Source organism: Hippopotamus amphibius, chromosome X (genome assembly GCF_030028045.1).
Source record: "Hippopotamus amphibius kiboko isolate mHipAmp2 chromosome X, mHipAmp2.hap2, whole genome shotgun sequence".
In the NCBI taxonomy this organism is placed as follows: Eukaryota; Metazoa; Chordata; class Mammalia; order Artiodactyla; family Hippopotamidae; genus Hippopotamus; species Hippopotamus amphibius.
The window spans coordinates 16759874-16787474 of record NC_080203.1 but is presented as its reverse complement, the minus strand read 5'-3'; the positions used below and the strand labels follow the sequence as shown (position 1 = coordinate 16787474).

The following is a 27601-nucleotide window of genomic DNA, read 5'->3' as shown; positions in this document are numbered from 1 at the left end:
AGTTTGTTTGTTTGTTTGTTTGTTGGAGTATAATTGACCTACAACACTGTGTTAATTCCTAGTACACAGCATAGTGATTTGATATTTCTATCCATTTCAAAATGATCACCGTGATAAATCTAGTTACCATCTGTCACCATACAAAGATATTGCATAGTCATTGACTATATTACCCACACTGTACATTTCATCCCATGACTTATTTATTTTGTGACTGGAATTTTGTATCTCTTAATCTCCCTCACCTATTTCACTCCTCCACCTACCCCCCACCCCCGACCCCTGGCAACCACGTGTTTGTTCTCTGTATCTATGACTCTGTTTCTATTTTGTTATGTTTGTTCAATTGTTCTGTTTTTTTTAGATTCCACATACAAGTGAAATCATAAAGTATTTGTTTTTCTCTGTTTGACTTATTTCATCTAGCGTAATACCCTCTAGGTCCACCCATATTGTCCCAAATGGCCAAATGACACGATTTAGTTCTTTTTTTATGGCTGAGTTTTATACACACACACACACACACACACACACACGAGTATGAGTCAAACCTGATCCGCACTCCAGTTATATTAAAACTTATGTAAATTCTACAGCCGGAGTGTGGATAATTTTTGACTCACCCTCGTACATACATACATAAACATATACCACATCTTATTTATCTGTTCATCTATTGATGCGCACTTAGGTTGCTTCCATATCTTGGCTATTGTAAATGATGCTTCAATGAACATAAGGGTGCATATATCTTGAATTAGTGTTTTTGTTTTCTTCAGATAAATACCTGGAGTGGAATTGCTAGATCATGTGGTAGATCTATTTTCAATTTTTTGAGGAACCTCCATACTGTTTTCCACAGTGGCTGCACCAATTTACATTCCCACCAGCAGTGTACAAGGGTTCCCTTTTCTCCACATCCTCCCCAACACTTGTTATTTGTTATCTTTTTGATGACAGCATTCAGACAGGTGTGAGGTGATATCGCATTGTGGTTTTGATTTGCATTTCCCTGATAATTGGTGGGGTTGAGCATCTTCTCATGTACCTGTTGGCCTTCTGTATGTTTTGTTTTCTCTGGAAAAATGTCTTTTCAGATCCTCTGCCCATTAAAAAATTTTTTTTATAATTTTTTTTGATGTGGACCATTTTTTTAAGAAGTCTTTATTGAATTTTTTACAATATTGCTTCTGTTTAATATGTTGGTTTTTTGCCTGTGAGGCATGTGGGATCTTAGCTCCCTGAACAGGGATCGAACCCTTACCCCCTGCATCGGTAGGCAAAGTCTTAAACACTGGACCAGCAGGGAAGTCCCGCTGTACCCATTTTTAATTGGATTTTTGGGGGATTTTATTGCTATAGAGTTGGATGAGGGTTGTTTTTTTTAATGTATTTTGGATGTTAATCCCTTGTCAGATATATGATATGCAAATATTTTCTCCCATTCAGGAGGTTGCCTTTTCGTTTTTGTTGATGGCCTCCTTTTCTGTATAGAAACTTTTTAGTTTGATTTAGTCCCACTTGTTGATTTTTGCTTTTGTTGCCTTTGCTTTCAGTGTGAAGTCCAAAAAAATCATCACCAACACTGATGTCAAGGAGCTTACCTCCTGTGTTTACTTCTAGGAGCTTTATGGTTTCAGGTCTTACATTCAGGTCTTTAATCCACTTTGAGTTAATTTTTGTGTCCAGTTTCATTCTCTGCATGTCACCGTGCAGTTTTTTCAACACCATTTATGAAGAGACTATCCTTTCCCAATGTATATTCTTGGCTTCTTTGTCATAAGTTAGTTCACCATATATGCGTGGATTTATTTCTGGGCTCTCTGTTTTGTTCCCTTGATTTATGTATTTGTTTTTATGCCATTACCATACTTTTTTTTAATAAATAAATTTATTTATTTCATTTTGTTTATTGGCTGCATTTGGTCTTTATTGCTGCACATGGCTTTTCTCTAGTTGTGGTGAGTGGGGGCTACTCTTCATTTTGGTGCACAGGCTCCTCATTGTGGTGGCCTCTCTTGTTGCGGAGCATGGGCTCTAGGTGTGTGGGCTTCAGTAGTTGCAGCACACGGGCTCAATAGTTGTGGCGCATGGGCTTAGTTGCTCTGCAGCATGTGGGATCTTCCCAGAGCAGAGCTCTAACCCAGGTCCCCTGCATTGGCAGGTGGATTCTTAACCACTGTGCCACCTAGGAAGTCCCACCATGTGGTTTTGATTACCATAGCTTTGTAATACAGTTTGAGATCAAGGGATTGATACCTTCAGCTTTGTTCTTGTTTCTCAAGGTTGCTTTGGCTATTTGGGATCTTTTGTGGTTCCATACAAATTTTAGGATTGTTTGTCCTATTTGTGTGAAATTACCACTGGACTTTTATTTTATTATTACTATTATTTTTATTATTATTATTTTTGACTGTGCTGTACAGCATGTGGGACCTCAGTTCCCTGACCAGGGATCAAACCTGTGCCCCTTGCATTGGAAATGCAGAGTCTTAGCCACTGAAGTACCAGTGAAGTCCACCACTGGACTTCTGACAGGGATTGCATTAAATCCAGAAATTCCTTTGGGTAGTATAGACATTTTTACAATATTAATTTTTCCAGTCCATGAACATGGAATATCTTTCCATTTATTTGTGTCTTCTTCAATCTTTCATTAATGTCTTACAGTTTTCAGTGTACCGGTCTTTCAGTTCAATTTGGTTAACTTTATTCTTGGATAAATTTGGTTAAATTTATTTTTAGGTATTTCATTCTTTTTGATCAATTGTAAATGGGATTGTTTTCTTAATTTCTCTTTCTGATAGTTCGTTATTAGTGTATAGAAATGCAACAAATTTCTATATGTTGATTTTGTATCCTGAAACTTTACTGAGTTCATTTATTAATTCTAATAGTTTTTTGGTGGAGTCTTTAGGGTTTTCTATACATAATATCATGTCATCTGTAAATAAGACAGTTTTACTTCTTCCTTTCCAATTTGGATATTTTTTATCCTTTTTCTTGCCTAATTGTTCTGCCTAGGGCTTTCAATACTATACTGAATAAAAGTGGTGAGCGTGGGCATCCTTGTCTTATTCCTGATCTTAGAGGAAAAACTTTCAGCTTTTCGCATCTGAGTGTGATATTAGCTGTGGGTTTGTCATGTATGGCCTTTATTATGTTGAGCTATGTACCCTCTGTTCCCATTATCATTATGTAATGCCCTTATTTGCTTATTGCAGTCTTCTTTTTAAAATCTATTTTGTCTAAATATAGCTATCCCAGCTTTCTTTTGGTTTCCATTTGCATAGAATATCTTTTTTATTTAATCCCTTCACTTTCAGTCTGTGTGTCCTTATGTCTGAAGTGAGTTTCTTATAGGCAGCTTATAGATGGGTCTTGTTTTTTATCCATTGCAGCCACTGTATGTGTTTTGTTTGGAGAATTTAGTCTATTTACATTTAAAGTAATTATTGATAGATATGTACTTATTCCATTTTGTTGTTTGTTTCCTGGCTGTTTTTTAGTTCCTCTGTTCCTTTCTTCTTCTCTTGTCTATTCTTTTGTGGTCTGATGACTTTTTTCAGTGGTATGCTTAGATTCCTTTCTCATTATCTTTTGTGTATCTGTATAGGTTTTAGCTTTGTGGCTAACATGAGGCTTATATATATTGGATTGGCCAAAAAGTTCGTTTGGTTTCTTCTGTAAGATGGCTCTAGTAGCAGTTAGTTGTCTTTAACTGCATTCAAAACGATTTTGTTAGATTGTATTGTTACAGCTGTCATATCAGCATACATTAAAAAATAAACTTATCAAAATTGAATTTTGGGGGACTTCCCTGGTGGTCCAGTGGTCAAGAATCTGCCTTCCAATGCAGGGAATGAGCGTTTAATCCCTGGTTGGGGAACTAAGATCCCACATGCCGCGGGGCAGCTAAGCCCATGTGTTGCAACTACAAAGCCCATGCTCTCAGGAGCCCGAGCACCACAACTAGAGAGAAGCCTGCAACAAAGATCCTGCGTGCCACAACTAAGACCCAACACAGCCAAAAATACATAAAAAAAATAAATGAATAAATATTAAAAAATTGAATTTTTGGGTAGCCATTTTAATATTGAAGATGGAAGAAAAAAAGCAACATTTTCAGCATGTTATGCTTTATTATTTCAATAAAGGTAAAAATGCAACTAAGATGCAAATATATATATATTTTCGGGGACTGATTGGACCTGTCAAAGTGGTTTGCAAAGTTTCATGCTTGAGATTTCTCAGTGGATGATGCTTCATGATTGGGTAGACCAGTTTAATTTGATAATGATCAAATCGAGACATTAATTGAGAACAATCAGCATTATACCATTCGGGAGATAGCTGACATACTCAAAACATCTAAGTAAAGTGTTGAAAATCATTTGCACCAGCTGAGTTATGTTAATCACTTTGATGTTTGGGTAACACATAAGTTAAGCATAAAAAACCTTCTTGACCGTATTTCCGCATGCGATTCTCTACTTAAAAGTAACATTTTTAAAACAAATTGGGATGGAAATGAAAAGTAGATACTGTACAATAATGTGGAACGGAAGAGATTGTGGGGCAAGTGAAATGAACCACCATCAACCACACCAAGGGCCAGTATTCATTCAAAGAACGTGATGTTGTGTATATGGTGGGATTGGAAGGGAATCCTCTATTATGATCTCCTTCTGGAAAACCAAACGATTAATTCCAACAAGTACTGCTCCCAATTAGAGCAACTGAAAGTGGCACTCAATGAAATGCATCCAGAATTTCAACAGAAAACATAATCTTCCATCAGGATAACGCAAGACCGCATGTTTCTTTGATGACCAGGGAAAAACTGTTACATCTTGGCTGGGAAGTTCTGATTCATCTGCCGTATTCACCAGCAATTGCACCTTTGGATTTCCATTTATTTTGGTCTTTACAAAATTCTCTTAATGAAAAAATTTCAATTCCCTGGAAGACTGTAAAAGGCACCTGGAACAGTTCTTTGCTCAAAAAGATAAAAAGTTTTGGGAAGATGGAATTATGAAGTTGCCTGAAAAGTTGCAGAATGTAGCAACAAAAGGGTGAATGCGTTGTTCGCAATAAAGTTCTTGGTGAAAATGAAAAACGTGTCTTTATTTTTACTTAAAAACCAAAGGAACTTTTTGGCCAACCCAATAACAACTTATAACAGTCTATTTTACTCGCCTATGTTTTATGTGTTTGATTTCACATTTTACATCTTTTCATTATGTGTATCCCTTAACTGATTATTGTAGTTATTGTTATTTTTACTACTTTTGTCTTTTAACCTTCATATTAGGTTTTTAAATTTTTTTAACAATTAAAAATTTTTCCTGCCCCTTCACCTTCCTACTAGCTTTATAAGTTGTTAATCCACTAGCTTTACTAATAGTAAATATATATTTACTTTTACCAGTGAGATTTATACTTTCATAGGTCGTTTTGTTACTAATTTGTTTCTTTCTTTTCAGTATAAAGAAGTCCCTTTAACATTTCTTGTAAGGCTGGTTTAGCGGTGATGAACTACTTTAGCTTTTGATTGTCTGGAAAACTTTTGTTTTTTAATTTTTATTGGAGTATAGTTGATTTACAATGTTGTGTTAGTTTCAGGTGTACAGCAAAGTGAATCAGTTACATATACATATATTCACTCTTTTTTAGATTCTTTTCCCATATAGGTCATTACAGAGTCTTGAGTAGAGTTCCCTGTGCTATACAATAGGTCCCCATTAGTTATCTATTTTATATATAGTAGTGTGTATACGTCAATCCCAATCTCCCAATTTATCCCTTCCTCCACCCCGCCCCCCGCCCTCAGAAAACTTCTCTCTCATTCAATTCTATTTTTTTTTTGGTAAATTTTATGTTACATCTATTTTATCACCCATAAAAAGTTTTTTTTTAAGAACTTTTATTGAGATACAGTTAATAGACAATAAACAGCACATATTTAGAGTGTACAATTTGGTATCCCAATCTCCCAATTCAATGCCCCCCAACCGTCCCCGCTTTCCCCACCTGGTGTCCATGTGTTTGTTCTCTACACCTGTGTCTCTATTTCTGCCTTGCATTTCCTCTTTCATAGTTGTTAGCATTTGCCTTATGTATTGAGGGGCTCCTATATTGGGGGCATTTATATTTATAATTGTTATCTCCTCTTCTTGGATGTATCCCTTGATCTTTATGTAATGTCCTTTCTTGTCTCTTGTAACATTTTTTATTTGAAAGTCTATTTTATCTGATATGACTATTGCTACTCCAGCTTTCTTTTGATTTCCATTTGCATGGAATATCTTTTTCCATCCCCTCACTTTCAGTCTGTATGTGTCCCTAGGTCTGAAGTGGGTCTCTTGTAGACAGCATATATATGGGTCTTGGTTTTGGATCCATTCAGCCAGTCTGTGTCTTCTTGTTGGTGCATTTAGTCCATTTACATTCAAGGTAATTATCAATATGTATGTTCCTAGTACCATTTTCGTAATTGTTTTGGTTATGTTTTTGTAGGTCCTTTTCTTCTCTTATGTTTCCCACTTAGAGAAGTTCCTTTAGCATTTCTTGTAGGGCTGGTTTGGTGGTGCTGAATTCTCTTAGCTGTTGCTTGTCTGTAAAGCTTTTGATTTCTCCCTCGAATCTGAATGAGATCCTTGCTGGGTAGAGTATTCTTGGTTGTAGGTTCTTCCCTTTCATCACTTGAAATATATCATGCCACTCCCTTCTGGCTTGGAGAGTTTCTGCTGAGAAATCAGCTGTTAACCTGATGGGAGTTCCCTTGTATGTTATTTGTCGTTTTTCCCTTGTTGCTTTTAATAATATTTCTCTGTCTTTAATTTTTGTCACCTTGACTACTATATGTCTTGGCGTGTTTCTCCTTGGGTTTATCCTGCCTGGGACTCTCTGCGCTTCCTGGACTTGGGTAGCTATTTCCTTTCCCATGTTAGGGAAGTTTTCAACTATAATCTCTTCCAATATTTTCTCGGGTCCTTTCTCTCTCTCTTCTCCTTCTGGGACCCCTATAATGCGAATGTTGGTGCATTTAACATTGTCCCAGAGGTATCTTAGGCTGTCTTCAGTTCTTTTCATTCTTTTTTCTTTATTCTTTTCCACATCAGTGATGATCACCATTCTGTCTTCCAGCTCACTTATTCACCCTTCTGCCTCAGTTAACCTGCTATTGGTTCCTTCTAGTGTATTTTTCATTTCAGTTATTGTGTTGCATATCTCTGCTTGTTTGCTCTTTAATTCTTCTAGGTCTTTGGTAAACTTTTCTATCTTTGCATCCAGTCTTTTTTCAAAGTCCTGGATCATCTTCACTGTCATTATTCTGAATTCTTTTTCTGGAAGGGTGCCTATCTCCTCTTCATTTAGTTGTTTTTCTGGGGCTTTATCCTGTCCCTTCATCTGGTACAAAGTCCTCTGCCTTTTCATTTTCTCTATCTGTGGCTGTGGTTTTCAGTTCCACAAGACAAAATACTGCTGATACTGCTTGATACTGCTGTCTGCCCTCTTGTGGAGGAAGCTATCTAGGAGCCTCCTGTGTGCTTCTTGATGGGAGGGACTGATGGTGGATAGGGCTGGGTGGGCAGAGCTCAGTAAAGCTTTAATCTGATTTGGTGGGCAGAGCTCAGTGACACTTTAATCTGCTTGTCTGCTAATGGGTGGGGCTGTGTTCACACCTTGTTGGTTGTTTGGCCTGAGGCCACCTAGTGCTGGAGCCCACAGGCTCTTTGGGGCTAATGGCAGACTCTGGGAGGGCTCACACCAATAAGCACTTACCAAAACCCCTGCTGCCAGTGCCCCTGCCTCCTCGGTGAGCCATAGCTGCCCCCCCACCTCTGCAGGCAACCCTCCAACACCAGCAGGTAGGTCTGGTTCAGTCCCCTATGGGGTCACTGCTTCTTCCCCCGGGTCCTGGTGGGCATTTTTTTGTGTGTCCTCCAAGCGTGGAGTCTCTGTTTCCACCAGTCCTGTGGAGGTCCTGCAATCAAATCCCACTGGCTTTCAGAGTCTGATTCTCTGGGGATTCCTCCTCCCGTTGCTGGACCCCCAGGTTGGGAAGCCTGACGTGGGGCTCAGAACCCTCACTTTAGCAGGTGGACTTCTGCAGTATAACTGTTCTCCAGCTTGTGAGTCACCCACCCAGCATTTATGGGATTTGATTTTAACACGATTGTGCCCCTCCTACCATCTCATTGCGGCTTCTCCTTTGTCTCTGGATGTGGGGTGTCTTTTTTGGTGAGTTCCAGTGTCTTTCTGTCGATGATTGTTCAGCAGTTAGTTGTAATTCCGGTGCTCTTGCAAGAGGGAGTGAGCGCACGTCCTCCTACTCCGCCATCTTAATCCTATCTCCTCTCATTCAATTCTGAATGATAACCTTGCCAGGTAGAGTATTCTTGGTTGGATTTTTTTTCTTTCATCATTTTGAATACATTGTGTCACGTGCTTCTGGCCTGCAAAGTTTCTGCTGAAAAATCTACAGATAGATAGTCTTATGGGGGTTCCCTTGTATATAACAAGTTGTTTTCCTTCTACTGCTTTTAAGATTCTCCTCTTGTCTTTAACTTAAAAAATATATGTTTATTTACTTATTTGGTTGTGCTGGGTCTTAGTTGCAACTCGTGGGCTTCTTACTTGTGGCTCATGGGCTCCTTAGTTGTGGCATGTGAACTCTTAGTTGCGGCATGCATGTGCGATCTAGTTCCCTGACCAGGGATCGAACCTGGGCCCTGAATTGGGAGTGAAGAATCTTAACCACTGTGCCATTGGGGAAGTCCCCCCTTGTCTTTAGGTTTTTTTTTTTTTTTGGGAACCTGTATTGAGATACAGTTAACATACAATAAACTGCATATATTTAGAGTGTACGATTTGGTATCCCAATCTCCCAATTCATTCCCCCCCAACCCTCCCCACTTTCCCCACTTGGTGTCCATATGTTTGTTCTCTACATCTGTGTCTCTATTTCCACCTTGCAAACCGATTGATTTGTACCATTTTTCTATAGTCCACATATATGTGTTAATATACGGTATTTGTTTTTCTCTTTCTGACTCACTTCACTCTGTATGACAGTCTCTAGGTCCATCCATGTCTCTAAGAATGTCCCAGTTTCATTGCTTTTTACAGCTGAGTAATATTCCATTGTATATATGTACCACATCTTCTTTATCCATTCATCTGTTGATGGACATTTAGGTTGCTTCCATGTCCTGGCTATTGTAAATAGTGCTGCCATGAACATGGGAGTGCATGTGTCTTTTTGAATGATGGTGTTCTCTGGGTGTATGCCCAGCAGTGGGATTGCTGGGTCATATGGTAGTTCTATTTTTAGTTTTGCAAGGAACCTCCATTCTGTTTTCCATAGTGGCTGTATCAATTTACATTCCCACCAACAGTGCAAGAGTGTTCCCTTTTCTCCACATCCTCTCCAGCATTTAGTGTTGGCAGACTTTCTGATGATTCCCATTCTAACTGGTGTGAGGTGATACCTCATTGTAGTTTTGATTTGCGTTTCTCTAATAATTAGTGATGTTGAGCAGCTTTTCATGTGCCTCTTGGCCATCCGTATGTCTCCTTTGGAGAAATGCCTATTTAGGTCTTCTGCCCATTTTTTGATTGGGTTGCTTGTTTTTTTGATATTGAGCTGGATGAACTGTTTATATATTTTGGAGATTAGTCCTTTGTCTGTTGAATCATTTGCAAATATTTTCTCCCATCCTGAGGGTTGTCTTTTCGTCTTGCCTATAGTTTCCTTTGCTGTGCAGAAGCTTTGAAGTTTCATTAGGTCCCACTTATTTATTTTTGTTTTTATTTCCATTACTCTAGGGGGTGGATCAAAAAAGATCTTGTTGTTATTTACATCAAAGAGTGTTCTTCCTATGTTTTCCTCCAGGAGTTTTATAGTGACTGGCCTTACATTTAGGTCTCTAATCCATTTTGAGTTTATTTTTGTGTATGGTGTTAGGGAGTGTTCTAATCTCATTCTTTTCCATGTAGCTGTCCAGTTTTCCCAGCACCACTTATTGAAGAGGCTGTCTTTTTTCCATTGTATATCCTTGCCTCCTTTGTCATAGATTAGTTGACCATAGTTTATCTCTGGGCTTTCTATCTTGTTCCATTGATCTATATTTCTGTTTTTGTGCCAGTAGCATACTGTCTTGATCACTGTAGCCTTGTAGTATAGCCTGAAGTCAGGAAGCCTGATTCTACCAACTCCATCTTTCCTTCTGAAGATAGCTTTGGCTATTCGGGGTCTTTTGTGTTTCCATACAGATCGTAAAATTTCTTGCTCTAGTTCTGTGAAAAATGCCATTGGTAATTTGATCGGGATTGCATTGAATCTGTAAATTGCTTTTGGTAGTATAGTCATTTTCACAATGTTGATTCTTCCAATCCAAGAACATGGTATGTCCCTCCATCTGTTTGTGCCGTCATTTTAATTTTTGACATTTTAATTGTAATGTGCCTTGGTGAATCTCTTTGGGTTCATTTTATTTTCAACTCTCTGGGCTTCCTGGATCTGGACATCTGTTTCTTTCCTCAGGTTAGGGAAGTTTCCAGTCATTATTTCTTCAAATAATTTTTCTGCCCCTTTCTCTCTCTCTTCTCCTTTTGGAACCCCTATAATGCGAATGTTAGTCCACTTGATGATTTCCCATAAGTCCTTTAAGCTATCTTCACTTTTTTCATTCTTTTTCCTTTTTGCTCTGATTAGGTGAGTTCCTCTGCCCTGTCTTTGAGTTTACTGATCCTTTCTTCTGTTTCATCTAGTCTATTGAACCCCTATAGTGTATTTTTCAGTTCAGTTATTGTATTTTTCAGCTCTGTGGCTTATGTTTGATACTTTCTTATATTTTCTATTGATACATCTTCGTTTGAGTTCTCACTGTATTCATCCATTTTTCTCCCCAGTTCTGTGAGCAACTTTATTTTTTTAAATTAATTAATTAATTAAATTGGCTGTGTTGGGTCTTTTTTGCTGTGCATGGGCTTTCTTTAGTTGCGGTGAGTGGGGGCTACTCTTCATTGTGGTGCACGGGTTCCTCATTGCCGTAGCTTCTCTTGTTGTGGAGCACGGACTCTAGGCACATGGGCTTCAGTAGTTGCAGCACATGGGCTCAATAGTTGTGGCTCACGGGCTCTAAAGTGCAGGCTAAATAGTTGTGGTTCACGGGCTTCGTTGCTCCGCAGCATGTGGGATCTTCCTGGAGCAGGGATTGAACCCGTGTTCCCTGCATTGGCAGGTGGATTCTTAACCACTGTGCCACCTAGGAAGCCCTGTGAGCATCTTTATGACCATAACTTTAAACTCTTTATCAGGTAACTTTGTTTCCTTAAGGTTTTTTTTTTTTGTGAAGTTTTCTCTTCTTCTTTTGTTTGGAACATATGCCTCTGTTTCTTTATTTTGCTTGATTCTGTTGGTTTCTGTGCATTAGATGAAATAGCCATCTCTTCCAGTCTTGAAGGGTTGGCCTTGTGTAGAAGATGAACCTTATTGCTCAAACCTGCCCTAGCTCTTGGTTGTCTCAAACCTTTGTGGTTACCCAAGTGGCCTATTTTATTTTTAATAGCTCCTAGTAGTTGAGGGTGTCCCAAGACCTTTCAGAGTCTCAAAGGGGAGGATCTTAGTCAGCACCTAGATTCAGACTGATTGAAAGCCAGATCCTCACTCAGGCAGCTGCTTTTAGAGAATATAAATGTGTATTCTGTGGAACTACGAGTGTAAACCCCACTGGCTCCCAGAACCAGGTGATCTGGAGGTGTCTCCTGTGCAGCAGTGTCAAAAATAAGGGCTCCAGATGAGGGTATAAGCTCCTTTCTGGGAAACACTGGTGAGCTGTAGCAAGATAGAGGGGGAGTGTAAAGATGGTATTCCTTAGCTTACATTCTCTGAGAGCAGCTCCATAGCTTCTAAATGTGTGCCTAACCTAAGGCCTGTCCCTAAGGCTGAAGATGTAGGACTAGCAAGTAGGCCTCCTTCACAAAAAGCCTGGGGAGATGTTTCAGTCTGCTATCTGTGTAGTGCCCTGGGGGTGATAGTTGCCAAGAACTGTCTTTCCAATTGTTACTGTCCCGTGGGACCCAGGAACACCGGTCTTCCTGGCCACCAGAGCCAGGTGATCAAGGGCACTAAATGTAAAAAAATTACTAGACTCATGTAAGAGTTCCTATCCTCCAAAGTCTCAGGGAAAGTTTACAGTCAGCCCTAAGATGTGGACTTAATCAGAAGCCTGCCCCTCAGGCTGAAGCTATGATGATAAGGTAATAGGAGCTCCTGGGTCTGTTGCCTCTTGGTAGGCCATGGGAGTGGTAGCTGTTTAAAAACTCTTTCTTCATTGGTTATAGTCCTGTGGGACATGTGAGCATAAGTGCCACTGCCCACCAGAGCCAGGCAATGTAGAAGTGTCCCCAGGCAGTAGCTGCAAAAATCAGGGCACCATATGTAAAAACTGGGGTGCCAGGTGTGTGTAGGAGCGTCGCTCTGGGAGATATGGCACTCTGGAGTGTGGCCAGGGGAGAGCACGAAGATGGCACCTACAGATAAAAAGGAAAAAAGAAGAAAAAAATGAAAGTAAAAGAAAAAGAGAAAAAAAGAAGAGAAAGGAAAATGGGAAATAAAAGGTGAGGGAGGTGGCACCTGCTGACTTTAGCAACGCAGAGGGATTTGGAGGAAGATGGTGCCCACTGGCTGAAGCATAAAGATGACATCTGCTGGCAAGAAAGGAAAAAATAAAAGATAAGATGGTACCTGCTAACTTAGGTAGGCATAGCGAGAGCAGAAGACGGCACCCACCAGCCTCTGTCCCTGGAGAGTATTCCAGCAGACCCCTGCCCTTCAGACCAATGCTTTAAAATCAGCAAAGCAGTCTTTCCCATCAAGTCTCCGTGCTTTTCAAAAGGCTGCTTCTATTCTGTGCCCTGGGGCTGGTGAGTCTGAGTTTGGGCCCCACCCCCTTTAAAAAAATGCTTGCTGGAGTATAGTTGATTTACAACGTTGTGTTAGTTTCTGCTGTACAGCAAAGTGAATCAGTTATGCATATATGTATATCCACTCTTTTTTTAAGATTCTATTCCCATATAGGTCATTACAGAGCACTGAGTAGAGTTCCCTGTGCTATACAGTAGATCCTTATAAGTTACCTATTTTATATATAGTCATGTGTATATGTCAATCCCAATCTCCCAATTTATTTCTCCCCTCTTACTTCCTGGTAACCATAAGTTTATTTTCTACATCTGTGACTCTATTTCTATATTGTAGATAAGTTTATTTGTACTTTTTTTTAGATTCCACATATAGGCAATATCATATTTGTCTTTCTCTGTCTGATTTACTTCACTCAGTATGACAATCTCTAGGTCCATGCATGTTGCTGCAAATGGCATTATTTCATTTTTTTATGGCTCAGTAACAGTCCATTGTATACATGTGCCACATCTTCTTTATCCATTCATCTGTTGATGGGCACTTGGATTGGTTCCATGTCTTGGCTATGGTAAATACTGCTGCACTGAACACTGGGGTGCATGTATCTTTTCCAATTGTGGTTTTCTCTGGCTATATGCCCAGGAGTGGGATTGCTGGATCATATGGCAGATCTATTTTTAGTTTTTTGAGGAACCTGCATACTGTTCTCCATAGTGGCTGCACCAATTTTTATTCCCACCAACAGTGTAAATGGGTTCCCTTTTCTCCACACCCTCTCCAGCATTTGTTGTTTGTAGACTTTTTGATGATAGCCATTCTGACTGACTGGTGTGAGGTGATTCCTCTTTATAGTTTTGATTTGCATTTCTCTAATAATTAATGATGTCGAGCATCTTTTCATGTGCTTTTTAGCTATCTGTATGTCTTCTTTGAAGAAATGACTATTTAAATCTTCTGCCCATTTTTTGATTGTGTTGTTTGTTTTTTTGATATTGAGCTGCATGAGCTGTTTGTATATTTTGGAGATTGCATGTGGGCCCTTAAGAGCCAAATCTCAGTTTGTATCAGCCCCTTGGGTCTCATGGGTGTGAGCCCTGTTGTTTTTCTTTCTTCTTTTTAAATAAATTTATTTATTTATTTATTTTTGGCTGTGTTGGGTCTTCATTGCTGCGCACGGGCTTTCTCTAGTTGCGGTGAGTGGGGGCTGCTCTTCACTGCGGTGTGCGGGCTTCTCATTGTGGTGGCTTCTCTTGTTGTGGAGCACTGGCTCTAGGTGCTCAGACTTCAGTAGTTGTGGCACACGGGCCTAGCTGCTCCGCAGCATGTGGGATCTTCCCAGACCAGGGCTCAAACCCGTGTCCCCTGCATTGGCAGGTGGATTCTTAACCACTGCGCCAACAGGGAAGTCCAGAGCCCTGTTGTTTTTCAAAACCAGATGTTTGCGGGGTTCATTTCTCAGATGCCAATCTTAAAGGAGCACTTGATACAGAGGATGAACCCTTTGCTCCTCAGAAAAAAGCTCCAGGTTTTGAGTTCCTCCCGAATGTGCATCACCGTGTCAGGTTTGGGGTTTATAATGAGATTGTGCCTCAGCCTTTCCTATCCCCTTCGATGTGGTTTCCCTCGCGTTTGCCCCATGTGAAGAGGTCTCTCTGCCAGGTTTTTTCAGAGGAATTTGTTCCATATTTTGCTGTAGATTTGGTGTGTGTATGGGAGGAGGTGAGTTCAGGATCTTCCTATGTCACCACCTTGAATCAGAGCAAATTATATTTCATATGTGGGGGGGGGGGGTAGAGGAAAAGAGATCTCCATGTCTATTTTAAAATTAAATCATGGGTTTGAAAAACCTCCAGAGTAAATCCTGGTTATTGTTCATATCAGGAAAAAATTAGTAAAATCATGAAGTGTGCTTTTGACATCAATTTTCTAGAACTGTTCTTTAAGAAGCCTTCTCTGCGTAAGACTCTTAAATGGCATCTCTTTACATTTCATCATTTTATTTTGAGGTTCACAGCAGGAAGCAAGGCTTATAGCCTCTGTTCATGGTGTTTCATTTCTGAGGAAGACATCCTTAATTAAATAATTAGTCTTAAGAATATAGATGTACACAAAAGTACAGTTCTTAATTGCTGATTACTCTTTCTTGCTGTAGACAAATCTTTCTGAGAGTGATTTTTTTAAATGAGAACTTTAAAATTAGCAATATCCACTCATGTAAAAAATGCTGAAGAGTTTCACATTAATTTAGAATAATTACACATTCATCCAAAGCTCTTTCTTGTGGTCACCACATTCCTGTTTGGTGCTTGAATTCCTCCATGTATCACAATAGAAGTAGGGGACTTCACAGCTGTCACTTTTCAATATTGAGTGTATTTCTATATATCCTTTATATTTGCCACTTTTGTGGCTATTTAATCTATTGAGCAGATTTCTTAACTCTTTCTTCACTGTTGAATCCCCACCGTTTTGGATTTTTTCCTCAGGATAGTCTGTGACATGGGATGACAGGGTCAAAAAGCACAAATATTTTTATGGCTCTTTATGCTTTTCTGCTATCAGCAGAGTTGTATCAGTTTCCCTACAGCCTTGGCTGGCATTGAGTATTATGTTTAAAGAAACAATAACCAAAAAACCCCGAAAAAGTGGTTTTCTCTTTTGTTGACTTAGTATGTCTAAAATGGCACTCCATTGTTTCCTTCCTCTGATTTTTTGAGGCAAAGGAAGTGATGTGCCTTATGGCTGGTGTTCCTCTCCCCAATTTTCAGTTGGTAGCACACTAACAGATGTGTAAATAACATTTTAAAATAGGATTCGAAGAACAGGGAGAAGAAGGATAAGCCACAATATACCAATAATGTCACCAAAGGGTGCCAGGAGGGAAACCTTGTATTGTAGAGACAAATTTCAGTTAAAATTAGGTGACTTGTCCAAAATCCTAACTAGTTTAGTATAACTAGTTTAACCAGCTGTTAAGAAACTGGCTATTAAAGAAACTAAGTCATCTGTACATGACCAAGTAGGCTGTGATCTCTTCTAATTTGATTGCTTTACTCAGATCTCTAATGGATGTTGTTGGTTGACACACTTGTGGATACTTGATTTTTTTTAATTTAAACTTTTTAAAATAAATTTATTTTAGGCTGCATTGGGTTTTCATTGCTGCACGTGGGCTTTCTCTAGTTGCAGCGAGTGGAGGCTACTCTTTGTAGCAGTGTGTGGGCTTCTCATTGTGGTGGTTTCTCTCCTAGAGCATGGGCTCTAGGCATGCGGGCTTCAGTAGTTGTGGCATGTGGGCTGAGTAGTTGTGGCACATGGGCTTAGTTGTTTTGCAGCATGTGGGAATCTTCCCACACTAAGGATCGAACCTGTGTCCGCTGCATTGGCAGGCAGATTCTTAACCACTCTGCCACCAGGGAAGCCTGATAATTGATCTTATTTGGAGGATGGTTAATGATTTTTTATTTGCATCATTTTGTTTTTGATATCAACAAATGAGTTAAAGTCAAGAAAATTAATTGAAATAATGTATCTCTAGTTTGATGTAGTAGACATAAGAGCACAATAATCAATTAAGATCTAACACTTAAGATTCCTTCTCTTCAAGTTTAAATGCTATGTTCTATTATAATAATGCAGTTTGTGGTTTAATATAAATCCTGGCTGGCATTGCAATTGGGTAGTAAATTAAATATTTTATATAAATGTTTGCATGTAGCCATAGTCTATTATTCCTGAGCAGTGGTTCTCAACCAGGGACAAATTTGTCCCCTATGGGATATTTAGCAATATCTGGAGACATTTTTGATTGTCATAACTGGGAGGATGCTAATGACATCTAGTGGGAAGAGGCCAGGGATGCTGCTAAACATCTTATGATGCACAGACCAGCCCTGAACAACAAAGAATTACCTGGCCCTAAATGTCAATAATACTGCTGTTAAGAAATCTGCTCTAGAATGAACTATTTTTGAACCTCACTTTTACTTGGGAGTTAATGCTATTTTCAAAATATAGTTTTGTTCATCTCAAGAGAACGTGTTTAGAATCTGAGACTCTGAACCACCAGTCGCTGTGCAGTGATTGAAGCCAGTGTGATGCAAAGAGTTTCTAAGACCCAGAAGGCGTATTAGCCGAGTGCAGAGTGCTTTTCTGTTGACTTTCTCACTGTCTATGCTTTGAATATATTTTTATTCACTAAAAGAAGCAAATGAAGTTCAATATATTTGAGTGTCTACTGTATATTTTATCACTAAATTAAAGTGAAGAATGTTCTCACACAGTGAAAGATGAAATACACTATATTGGAGGAAAAGTCCAATTATCATAACACACAAATGTTAGCTGTAAGTGGGCCTTTTGTGCTTTATTATGCCAAGTTGTCTCTGTCTTATTAAAAATTTCGATTCTAAAGGCCGAAAGATCAGAAAGGGATATATAGATGTATAAATGCTAACTGTTATCCAACCAATAAATATTTACTAAACTTCTTTGATGGGCTTGGCAATGTGCCAATAGGGAATATGGAAACAAGATATAATACCAAATGTTTTTTTTATTGAGTTGGTTATGTGCCATCTATTAATACACATTTATCTCACTTAATTTTCACCTAATTGTCTAATTATTATGAGGTCATGTTACTCCCATTGCATGTATGAGGAAACTGAGGCCCAGAGAGATTAAGTGACTTGTTCAAGGTCACTCAGCTAGTAAGTGTGAGAGCTATGATTCATTCCAACCCAGGTTGGTCTGACTCCAAAGTTCATTCTCTTAAACACAACTCTCCACGTCCTCCTTAAGAAAGACGTACTTTCTTTGTCCTGGGGCCAAACCAATCACCAAAGGATGCCTGTGGAATCTGCTCTGTGGTCTTCTGTTTGATCAGGTGGCCTTGCTGTAATTGGGAGAATGAAGACAGGTGCACGTAAAGCAATAAAGTATTGCCCTCAGGAATAGATGATGAAAAGAGACTATGCTAAGTCTTTTCCATGCCCTTTCAACCCTTCCAAACCTTCTTTAAAAAAAATAGAGGCACATCCTTCCAATTTTTCCACATTATTCTAGGATGGGGGAGTCAAGGCCAGTGTAATCTCTGGGATTACCTCTTTAATTCCAGCTCATTTTGATTTCAGCTTATATTTATGGACTAAAGTGCCAGGTGCTATAGGAATTAACAGGACAGAGTGTTCTCTATTCTCAAGGATATTGAAAACCTCAGGGTCTTATCATTTTTCCCAGTGCATGTAGTTACAGACCTATTCTAACTCTGGGCCCTGTGGTAGCCAGTATTCTTCTAGTTTTGAGCATCATACTAAAAAATTTCAAAGGAGGGGCGGTATTCCTTTTCTCTAGATGTAAGCAAAAGCTGCATTCTCTGGCATTCTTGTTTAGTGTATTTTATGTTCTCTGGCATCTTGTGCCTGAGTTGATTTCTTATCCCTATTCTCAAGCTTTTCCTGTCCAACTGCTGCTTATTCTTTGAGGTATTTTCTGTACAAAGCAGTTCTTGGTCATCTCAGCCCATATTGATATCTCCACCCTAGAACAGCCAGGTCAGAATTGACTTTTTTTTTTTTCAAGCGCTTTCTCTCTATTTTTCGTACTTCAAACAACAAGCTCTCCTCTAAATGGAAGACCTTTCTGCCTCTTTTTTAAAAAATATTTTATGTATGTATGTATGAATGTATGTATTTATTATTTTTGGCTGCGTCGGGTCTTAGTTGAGGCATGCAGGACCTTTTGTTACAGCACACAGGCTTCTGTCTAGTCGTGGCGTGCGGGTTTTCTCTCTAGTTGTGGCGCGCAGGCTCCAGAGTGCATGGGCTCTGTAGTTTGCGACACGCGGGCTGTCTAGTTGAGGCACACCGGCTCAATAGTTGTGGCATGCGGACTTAGTTGCCCCGAGGCATGTGGGATCTTAGTTCCCCGACCAGGGTAGAGACCCACATCCCCTGCATTGCAAGGCAGATTCTTTATCACCGGACCACCAGGGAAGTCCCCCAGAATTGACTTTGAGTCCCAGCTGTACTGCTCATTGGCTGTGTGTTGTAAGGCAAGTCACTTTACCTCTCTGAGCCTCCATTTCGTTATAGAAAATAGCACCTATCTCAGAGTGATCACATATGTGAAGCACTTAACTCAGAACCAGGCATATAATAAATATTTAGTAAATACCAGCTATTATTATTATTAGCATCATCGACACCATCATTGTCTTGGTTATGAACAAATCTGTTCATCTCACTCTCTGGCTTATGACTCTTTACTGGCTCCCAGTTGCCTATGGGATCAACTCCAAAGTTCTTAACTTATCATTCATTATCTGGCCCTCACCTCCTTTTTTTTATTTTTAAATTTACTTATTTTATTTATTTATTGGCTGCATTGGGTCTTTGTTGCTGCACATGGGCATTCTCTAGTTGCGGCGAGTGGGGCTCTACTCTTCGTTGTGGTGCACTGGCTTCTCATTGCGGTGGCTTCTCTTGTTGTGGAGCTCGGGCTCTAGGCAGGTGGGCTTCAGTAGTTGTGGCACACGGGCTCAGTAGTTGTGGCACGAGGGCCCCAGAGCACAGGCTCAGTAGGTGGCGCATGGGCTTAGTTGCTCTGCGGCATGTGGGTTCTTCCTGGACCAGGGCTCGAATCTGCACTGGCAGGCAGATTCTTAACCAGTGTGCCACCAGGAAAGTCCCTTTATGTTGCTTTTAACTTGTGTGGTACAGTGGCCCTTAGAAGAGAAATTTCCACACCTCTCCTTCATACTTAATGTTTTACATGTAAGAAAGGAAGAGATGAAGGAAGGAAGGGAAGGGAAGAGTAGGGAAGGGAAGGGAAGGAAGGAAGTCAGGGTAGCCCAGAGGTTTCTGAACCCTGGTTGCAAGTCAGCAGGACCTGGGGAGATGTAAAAAATCTTGACCCTCTGGCTGTGTTCCGGATCAATTAAATCAGCGTAGCTGGGGGCGGGGTCGGGGGGGGGGGGGAGGTCGACCCAGGCAGTAGTGTTTGTTAAATCTCCCCTGGCGATTAGCTACAGGCGATGCTGAGGACTTCTACACTAGTCACATAAATCACATGGGAACATATTTTCCAAGCCCCAGATCAGAACATCAGTGATGGCTATTATTTCTTGAGTGCCTACTCTGACGGGCACTCTAATGTATTTTATCCTTTTTTTTCTCAGGTCAATTCTGTTAGTTGGGCAGGGATATGATTCCTTTTCACTTATGAGGAACAGAGGAAATAGGTAGCTTGTTCCACATCATACAGCTAAGTGTCTGCCTAACTCCAAAGTCCAGATTCTTTAGCTCAGCCAACTCTCAGAACAATGTGAGGGTTAATGAATCTTTGTGTTTTGGGTAGGAGTCAATTTGGTATTTTAAATAGAGCATCAAAAAGTTGAGAATTCACAGACATTTTAATAATTTATGGGAATAATATGCAACAAATTGAAATCAGGAGTGTTTTAGGTTCAGAGACATATGTTAGCTACATACCTCTCATCTCCTGAACCTTTGAAGTTGTTGGATTCAAAAATGGAAGCCAAAAGTAGGAATAGGTATTGTTGTCCCCATTTTTCAGTGCAGAAAACTGAGGCTTGGCAAGACTGTCACTTGCCCAAGATTAACAAGTAATCAACAGAGGAGATTTGTGTTCCTCCAGAGCCCATGGTCTTATCACTATAGCATACTGACTCCTGACAAGGAGCTTCGAAGGATGGGAGGGAAGTGACATGATGGTATGTATATAGCAGGGGTCCCCAACCCCCGAGTCATGGACTGGTACTGGTCCATGGCCTGTTGGGAACTGGCCCGCACAGCAGGAGGTGAGTGGCGAGCGAGTGAAGCTTCATCTGCCGCTCCCCATCACTCGCATTACCATCTGAACCATCCCCACCCCCCACCCCCGTGGAAAAATTGTCTTCCATAAAACCAGTCCCTGGTGCCAAAAAGGTTGGGGACTGCTGGTATACAGCATAGAAAGTTATTATTGATAAATTTAGAAATTGGTATAGAAAAAGGTAACAAACCCTCCCTAAAGCTTTCTGTGATCTTGTTATTGAGTAAGATGTTTTCTTAGATAATTGAATTGCCCCATTTAGACTATGGGATTTGGAAATCTTATTAGAGTTTACTTCAGTTCAGTCACTGAACCTTAATGTCATCTGAAATTTTATTTTTATAGTATGAACATCATTGGAATTCTGTGTTAAAGAAAAATTTGTCCATAATCATGTCACCCTAATATATAAAGGTATCTTCTTTTGTTCTTGCTCTGCTCTAGTCCACGGGTTTAGGCTTATGCAATGTTCTCATAGGTGTGTTGCCTGGGAGTTGTTTAAGATCTGGCTTTTTTTACCTAACACCATATTATAAATATTGCCCCATGCTGCTTTGTATGTCTTTATATTTGTCATTTTTGATGCCTCTTGTATTTCATCCTAGTCCATTGTTTAGCTAGTCATCTATTTGGGGGCATTTGGTTTGTTTGTAATTTTTCAATATTATAAATCAGTTTTATGAACACCTTTGTGCATGTAATTTTTTTTTCTTCTATGGGGTCATTTCTTTAGGATAAGTCCCCAGAGATGGGATGTTTCTCAAGCTTACTAATGCAAAACTTTGATTTAGAAAACTAATATATGCTCTGAGTATGTAAGTAAATAGATTATTCCTGCTTTTGCTATGTTGATAATGGTTATTTACGTTTTCTAAATTGAAGCAAGTTATACAAAGTTTATTGTGTTAGAAAGTAGCCTTGGACCTTTTTGTATCCATTTTGAGATAGAGAACTTAAGTACTCATTTTTATTATTTTGCTTTGGTTGAGACCTGCAGTGTTCAATCAAATGTATTCTCACACTCTTTTGCAGGTGACTGCCTGCAGCCCTGCTGCTCATCCTCTTTGCTCAGCAAGAGAGCCTAGTGATTTTTATTTGATAAAGTACAAGTCTTACAATTTAGAGAATTAGTACTCCACCTCAAAACTGACATGCTTTGCGTTTTTGAGAAAGCTACTTTGATTTTCTATAATGTCTGATTAACAAAGATCTTTTTCATTTTGTTTCAGGGACAGTTGGATTTTTTTCCTGCTTCTGTTTTATTACTAAAATCTACAGTGTGGTGAAAATGGATTAAAGAATGTCCCCAAAGGCTTCCAGGCACATCAGCCTTGCATTTCAATATATATCTGTATCTATATGAACATCTATAGAGACATATATGTATGCTTCCAACTGCATGTTTTTAATATATGTCATTTTAAAAACCTCGTTGTCCAGCCTCAGTTTGTATGACACAAAATATGATTGTATGGGGAAAAGAACAGGTTGGGAAGTAGGTTTATTCTAAGTCATATTTTCCTAAAACGATACCATAGAAGGGTTTGATTTAAAGCAATTAGAACAGGGAGGCACATTTCCTTAAAAAATTAAAGTTGAGTATACTGGTTTTTTTTCTTTTTTTTTAAAGAACTTTTATTGAGATATAATTAACATCCAATAAACTGCATGTGTTTAAAGTGAGTACACTGATTTTTTGGAGGAAAATGTTTTTTCTTTTCTCTTTTTTCTTCTTCATCTGCTTAGAGCATCAGAACTATTGTCAAATAAATCGTAGGTAAAATGCGAAAATTTCCAACTTAAGTTGATTGCACAAACTATATTATGCCCTTGTAACTGGGTGATCACTTAAAAATACACATTTGTTTAGCATACAGGTATTTATGAAATATCAGATACTGCTGTCTTACTCCTCAATTAAATCTGCACATTTCTGGTGGTTGGTTGTCTTTTTTTGTTTTGTTTTTGTTTTCTGCCTCTGGAGGCTGAGAATGTGCAGGTTTGACTTAGTTGTGTGTAGATATCAAATCTTTGGAGTCAATTTTCTTGGATTTGTTTGTTTCCACTCAACAGTAGTCAGGTGTCACAACTTCCCAAATGCCGGGGATTTGTATTGCAAACATTCTTTGAGCTTGAAGTTTTGGGGGAGCAGTCATGAAAATCACACATTGTTCTGTGATAAATTTTATTGAAAAATATTGGTCTTATTGAGGTAAACATTTGAAAACTATCTACACATACCCTTCAATTTATGAACATTCTAAAAGCTACCCTCAAACTGAGGAATATGTGTTTGTGTGTGCAGGGATCCTTTGATGCCCTTGATGGTGGTGTTGCCCTTGAAGGGGAGTCTGGAATGAAGAGGGACGGGGTCAGAGGGTTGCATTCTGAAAAAGAGTGGTAGACGGAGTAAGGGTTGACTAGTTGCCTCAGGGAAGAAGAAATTCATTCAGTAGCCAGTAGTAGGCCTTCCTCTGCTTTGGAAGGAGCAGGGTTGTGGCTGGGACCTGGAGCAGACTGCGGGGAGAGGGAGTAGCTACAGAAGGTCAAAGGTGCCTCTTGACAGTGGAATTTTTAGATCCTCTCAACCCTCTTGCATTGTCTCATAATTGAAGGGTGAGGCCTAAACCCTGCCCGAGAGGTGCAACTGCTATGACGAGATGCCTTGGAACCCGGTTTTTTCTCCTCTAAATACTCTGCACAAAGCAGTGTTGTAGCTTCAGGGGACTCTGCTCCCACCAGGTTTGCTGCCTGATAGTTTTATCTGAACTCACGAGTTCACTCGCTTGCACTGGTGGTAGTAGTTTGCTGGAAGGTAAATGTATTTCTGCAGGAGGAGAAGGTCACTGCCAGAATGGCATTCATGAACCAAGGTTAAAGGCGGCCACGGGCAGGTCTCATGGCAGCCATCTTTGAACATCTTGAAAAACAGCGTGTCTAAGTCAGTATTTAGTTTGATTTTGGAGTGAAAAATGGAGAAGAGCACTTTCCTTTGATTGAAACGGGGATGAATAGCTCCCTGGGCCACTTCAGAAGCACCAGGGCGCAGCTCCTCCTACCACCGCTGATGAGATTAGGAGAAGGGCTACTAGCACATCAAGCACAGCAACTTGAGAGGAACTAGTGGGCTCTTAAGTTTTAGACATGTTTGCTTATCTCATCTGTGCTCTGTGTTTTTACGTCATGGTTGGTGTTAGAGGTAGAGCCATTTTCTTAAACTTGGGCTTGAGGGAACATGCCCCTGCCTCTTGTTGTGTAAATCCTGCTGAGTCCTGGCTGCGCTGTGTGTGTGTGTGGGTGGGTGAGTGTGTGTAGGTGAGGACGCTGTGGGTGTGGTTGAACTGTGCCAAGGGAGGTGTCCTGGTCATGAGTAGCAGGACAGCAGGGCCAGGAGCCCAGTGGGGGTGACCCAGGTGCTGAGCAGTACTATTTCCTAAAACAAAACCTATTCACCCCCCACCCCCATGGCCTTGAGCATAAGACTGGCATTTGGGAACCTCACAAACCATCTGCCCACCCATCCTCACCTTATTGTTTTTTTTTAAATTTTATTTTACATGAGAGTATAGTTGATTTACAGTGTTGTGTTAGTTTCAGGAGTACAGCAAAGTGAATCATTTATGCATAGACACATATCCATTCTTTTTCAGATTCTCTCCCATATAGGTTATTACCGAATATTGAGTGGAGTTCCCTCTGCTATACAGCAGGTCCTTGTGAGTTATCTATTATATTTGGTAATGTGTATATGTTAATCCCAAACTCCTAATTTATCCCTCCTCCCACCTTTCCCCTTGGGTAACCCTAAGTTTGTTTTCAAAGTCTGACCACCCTGACTTTGGAATCCTTTTTATTCGGAGGACTCAGCAGATTCCCCTCTTCCAGCAAGCCCCTCAAGATGACTTCCCCCTCCCACTGCATACTCCTTATACTGGAACAGTGCAATGTGAAATACTGGCGTCCATCTGTTTCATTTTTCTGTGTACTAGGATTAGTTTCTCCCCTCTTCCCTCTGTTCCAGAAGAAGAGAAGGGATGGAGAACTAGTTATGTGTCTCCCTCCCTTATGTCTTTCCCTTGGAGCTTGGCATAATAACCAGATACACACATTAAAATTAAACTTTATTTAGCATATTTAAGAAGAATATACCAAGGACAGATTAACAGCACCTATTTAAGAAACACAAACGTTACTTAATAATATTTAGTTAAACCACAAACATCAATCTCTCTGCATTCCCCAAGCAGGAGTCTGTTATTTCTGTCCAGCAAGAACGTGCAATGTAACTGTTTTAGAAAGGATCCAATTAAAGCCAACCAATGTATGAAACCTTGTCCTTGGGCAGAGTCTCCGAGACTACTGACCCATGTAAGAGTATTGATGTATGAATTTGACTGGGGTGTAAAGGGGTTTCTCTTCTTGCTGGGGGGAGGAGGATTAAGTCCACCTCTTTTGTGCACCTGAAGGTAAGTTGTGCCAGTGGGAACTTGGCCCCAGGATTGTAGTGTGGCAATCCTTTGCGAAGGCACTTTTAAATTACAAATACTTTTTGGAAAAGAAAAGGAAAAATTCAAATTCAAAACTGTTTATTGGCTGAATGCATTTTCCTCCTGCTTTCAGTCTCAAAAACAGCACATACAATTGGGTATTAAAGGCAGTTTTAGAAATTATTCAATATATATAGCTTTCAGCTTTAATATTTTTGTTCTTAAAATATAATAAACTCATCTCATAGTTCTCTTTTCTTGTCTGATGCAAATGCCATTGCTCTGTGATTTTAATTCTCAAACATCTTTGCTGCGACCCCTGGAGGAGTCCCACTACTTCTTTATTTATTTACTCATCTATGCTTTCTTATCTCTCAGGCAACCAATCAAAGAAAAAAAAAAACAGAGCAGTCTTTTTCTGGCTTTTGGTACTGCTCTGGAAGGGCAGGGATGGTCACAGTATAGATCTGCGCAATGCAAACCCTATCAGTTCACAGTCAGGTACTGGTTGGATCTTGAGACTACATCATTCTTTCCATCCTGCTAACAGGACTCCAATAGCCTGTCTTGGGGTCTTTGCTCCTTAAGGATGAAAGGATTGTCTTTTTTGATTTTGCATTCTATACAATGAACAGAAAACAGGCGTACCAGTGCCAAGCGTGTTGTGCAGAACTGCCAGCGAGGACTTCAGCCAAGACGATTAAGTCACAGTAATGACCAACTGTACCAGAATAAGTTCTCACCTGTCATATATTGTACCAGGGATTTAAGGAATGAAAGGCACCACTTCCTGCCACCCCACCTTGGAGCCTCTTATACATCCTGTAGTATACACTTTAAAAGGAAAACTTTAAACACAAATGTACTATGTTCTACTTCAGAAACTGACCAAGGTGTGGGTCACAAATAGAATTCTGCATGCATTTTATTAACTAACTTTACATTACTACCCAATTTTGAGGGTGACTATCTATGGACACATACAATCTAATATCTAGCACCTTATCTCCAAGAACACATATTTTATATACAGTAATAGCTTACATTTAGGAGAATTACTACAGAAAGGAATACACCACTGAAACAGACAAAAATACCAAGTTTTTTTAACATTAAAGTTGTAGCACAGATGAAGGGCGGGGAATCCACTCAACTTTGAAGCACCAAACTAAAACCAATCTTGTTTTTGCCTGTATTTTAGAACAAGAGAGATCCAGTAACGAATCCTTGGCCATAGCAAACCTCTTGTGAGTGTACAAGTTACTGTGTTTTCCCCTTCGTGTGTATACTTTGAGATATGCGAGCTTTGAGAGGCAGTGATGGGAACATTTGACACCTATTGGCAACCTTCATTTACCTTGAGGATTCTTATCCTACTTATCGAAGAGCAGTGAAACTTTAGCTGTGGATTTTAGCTCTCCTAGTTCTTCCTTCAGCCAGTCTTTCTGCTTTTCGCAGAAGACTGCTGAAAGCAAGCTGGGCCTTTGCCGTGGAGGAAGAGATTGTTTGTAAGTAACTGGAAAGAATTTATGACAAGAGTCTCTCTTCTTTTTGACTTTTAGGTTATGATCTGTTGTTTGTGGTTCACTGCTTCTGTCTCCTCATGCCTAAGCTTGGAGGGACTTTGAGGGGGCCAGGAGCACTTGTCTGGCCCACAGAAAATGAGAGACACAGATAAGGACGGAGAGGGTTAAAAGCCACGACTGACCAGACTTTCTCTCCTTATCTTGGTAACTGGCTCATAGCCAACTGTTCTTTTAATCTTTTGTCTGCTCTATGGGGAAAGGACATTTTGCTTAGAGAAGCCTCTCCTGACAGCATGAGGGTTTGTCTTAAAGAGGAATACAACAAAAACGACATTATGAGGGGAAAACCCTTCTTTTGATTTTTTTCTCAAAATATGGGGGAGGGCAGTTATGAGGAAAAAAATACAGGCCACTAGTTGAAATTGATACTCTCTTTATCTCAACAACCTCTGAGGGTTTTATCTTGGAGTATTCAAATCACCAGATGATGCATAATTTTTCTCTTCCAAATGGTGTATTTCAGACATTTTTAAGAGCATTTTGGCAAAGTCTAAGAAAGAAAGCCTAGTTTAATCTAATATATTACTCTTTAGGTAGTATGAAAAAATCTTTTGAAGTAACTACCTAGCTTAATTGGCTAATTATGTAGAAAATAAGGCAATATCAGGCACCTTACAATTTTATAGGTAAAATTTTTTTTAGTGTTTTTCTTTTTTTGCTGAAATAATTGGACAGTACCTACAGGATTGAATGTGCTCCCAAAGATGCGTTGTAGTGGGTGTTTTCTGGTAAGAAATGCGGTGCCTGCCTTCTCC

General features: G+C 39.8%; 1 protein-coding gene across 1 annotated transcript in view; it reads left to right on the top strand.

Moving 5' to 3' along the window:
* LOC130842638 (transmembrane 9 superfamily member 2-like) overlaps positions 1-22159 on the top strand; it is a 120121-nt gene extending 97962 nt beyond the window's left edge. The window contains 1 exon segment of the mRNA XM_057719323.1: positions 22003-22159. Coding sequence (XP_057575306.1) covers positions 22003-22070 — 68 coding nt within the window. The 3' untranslated portion in view covers positions 22071-22159.
* Positions 22160-27601: the final 5442 nt, after the last annotated feature.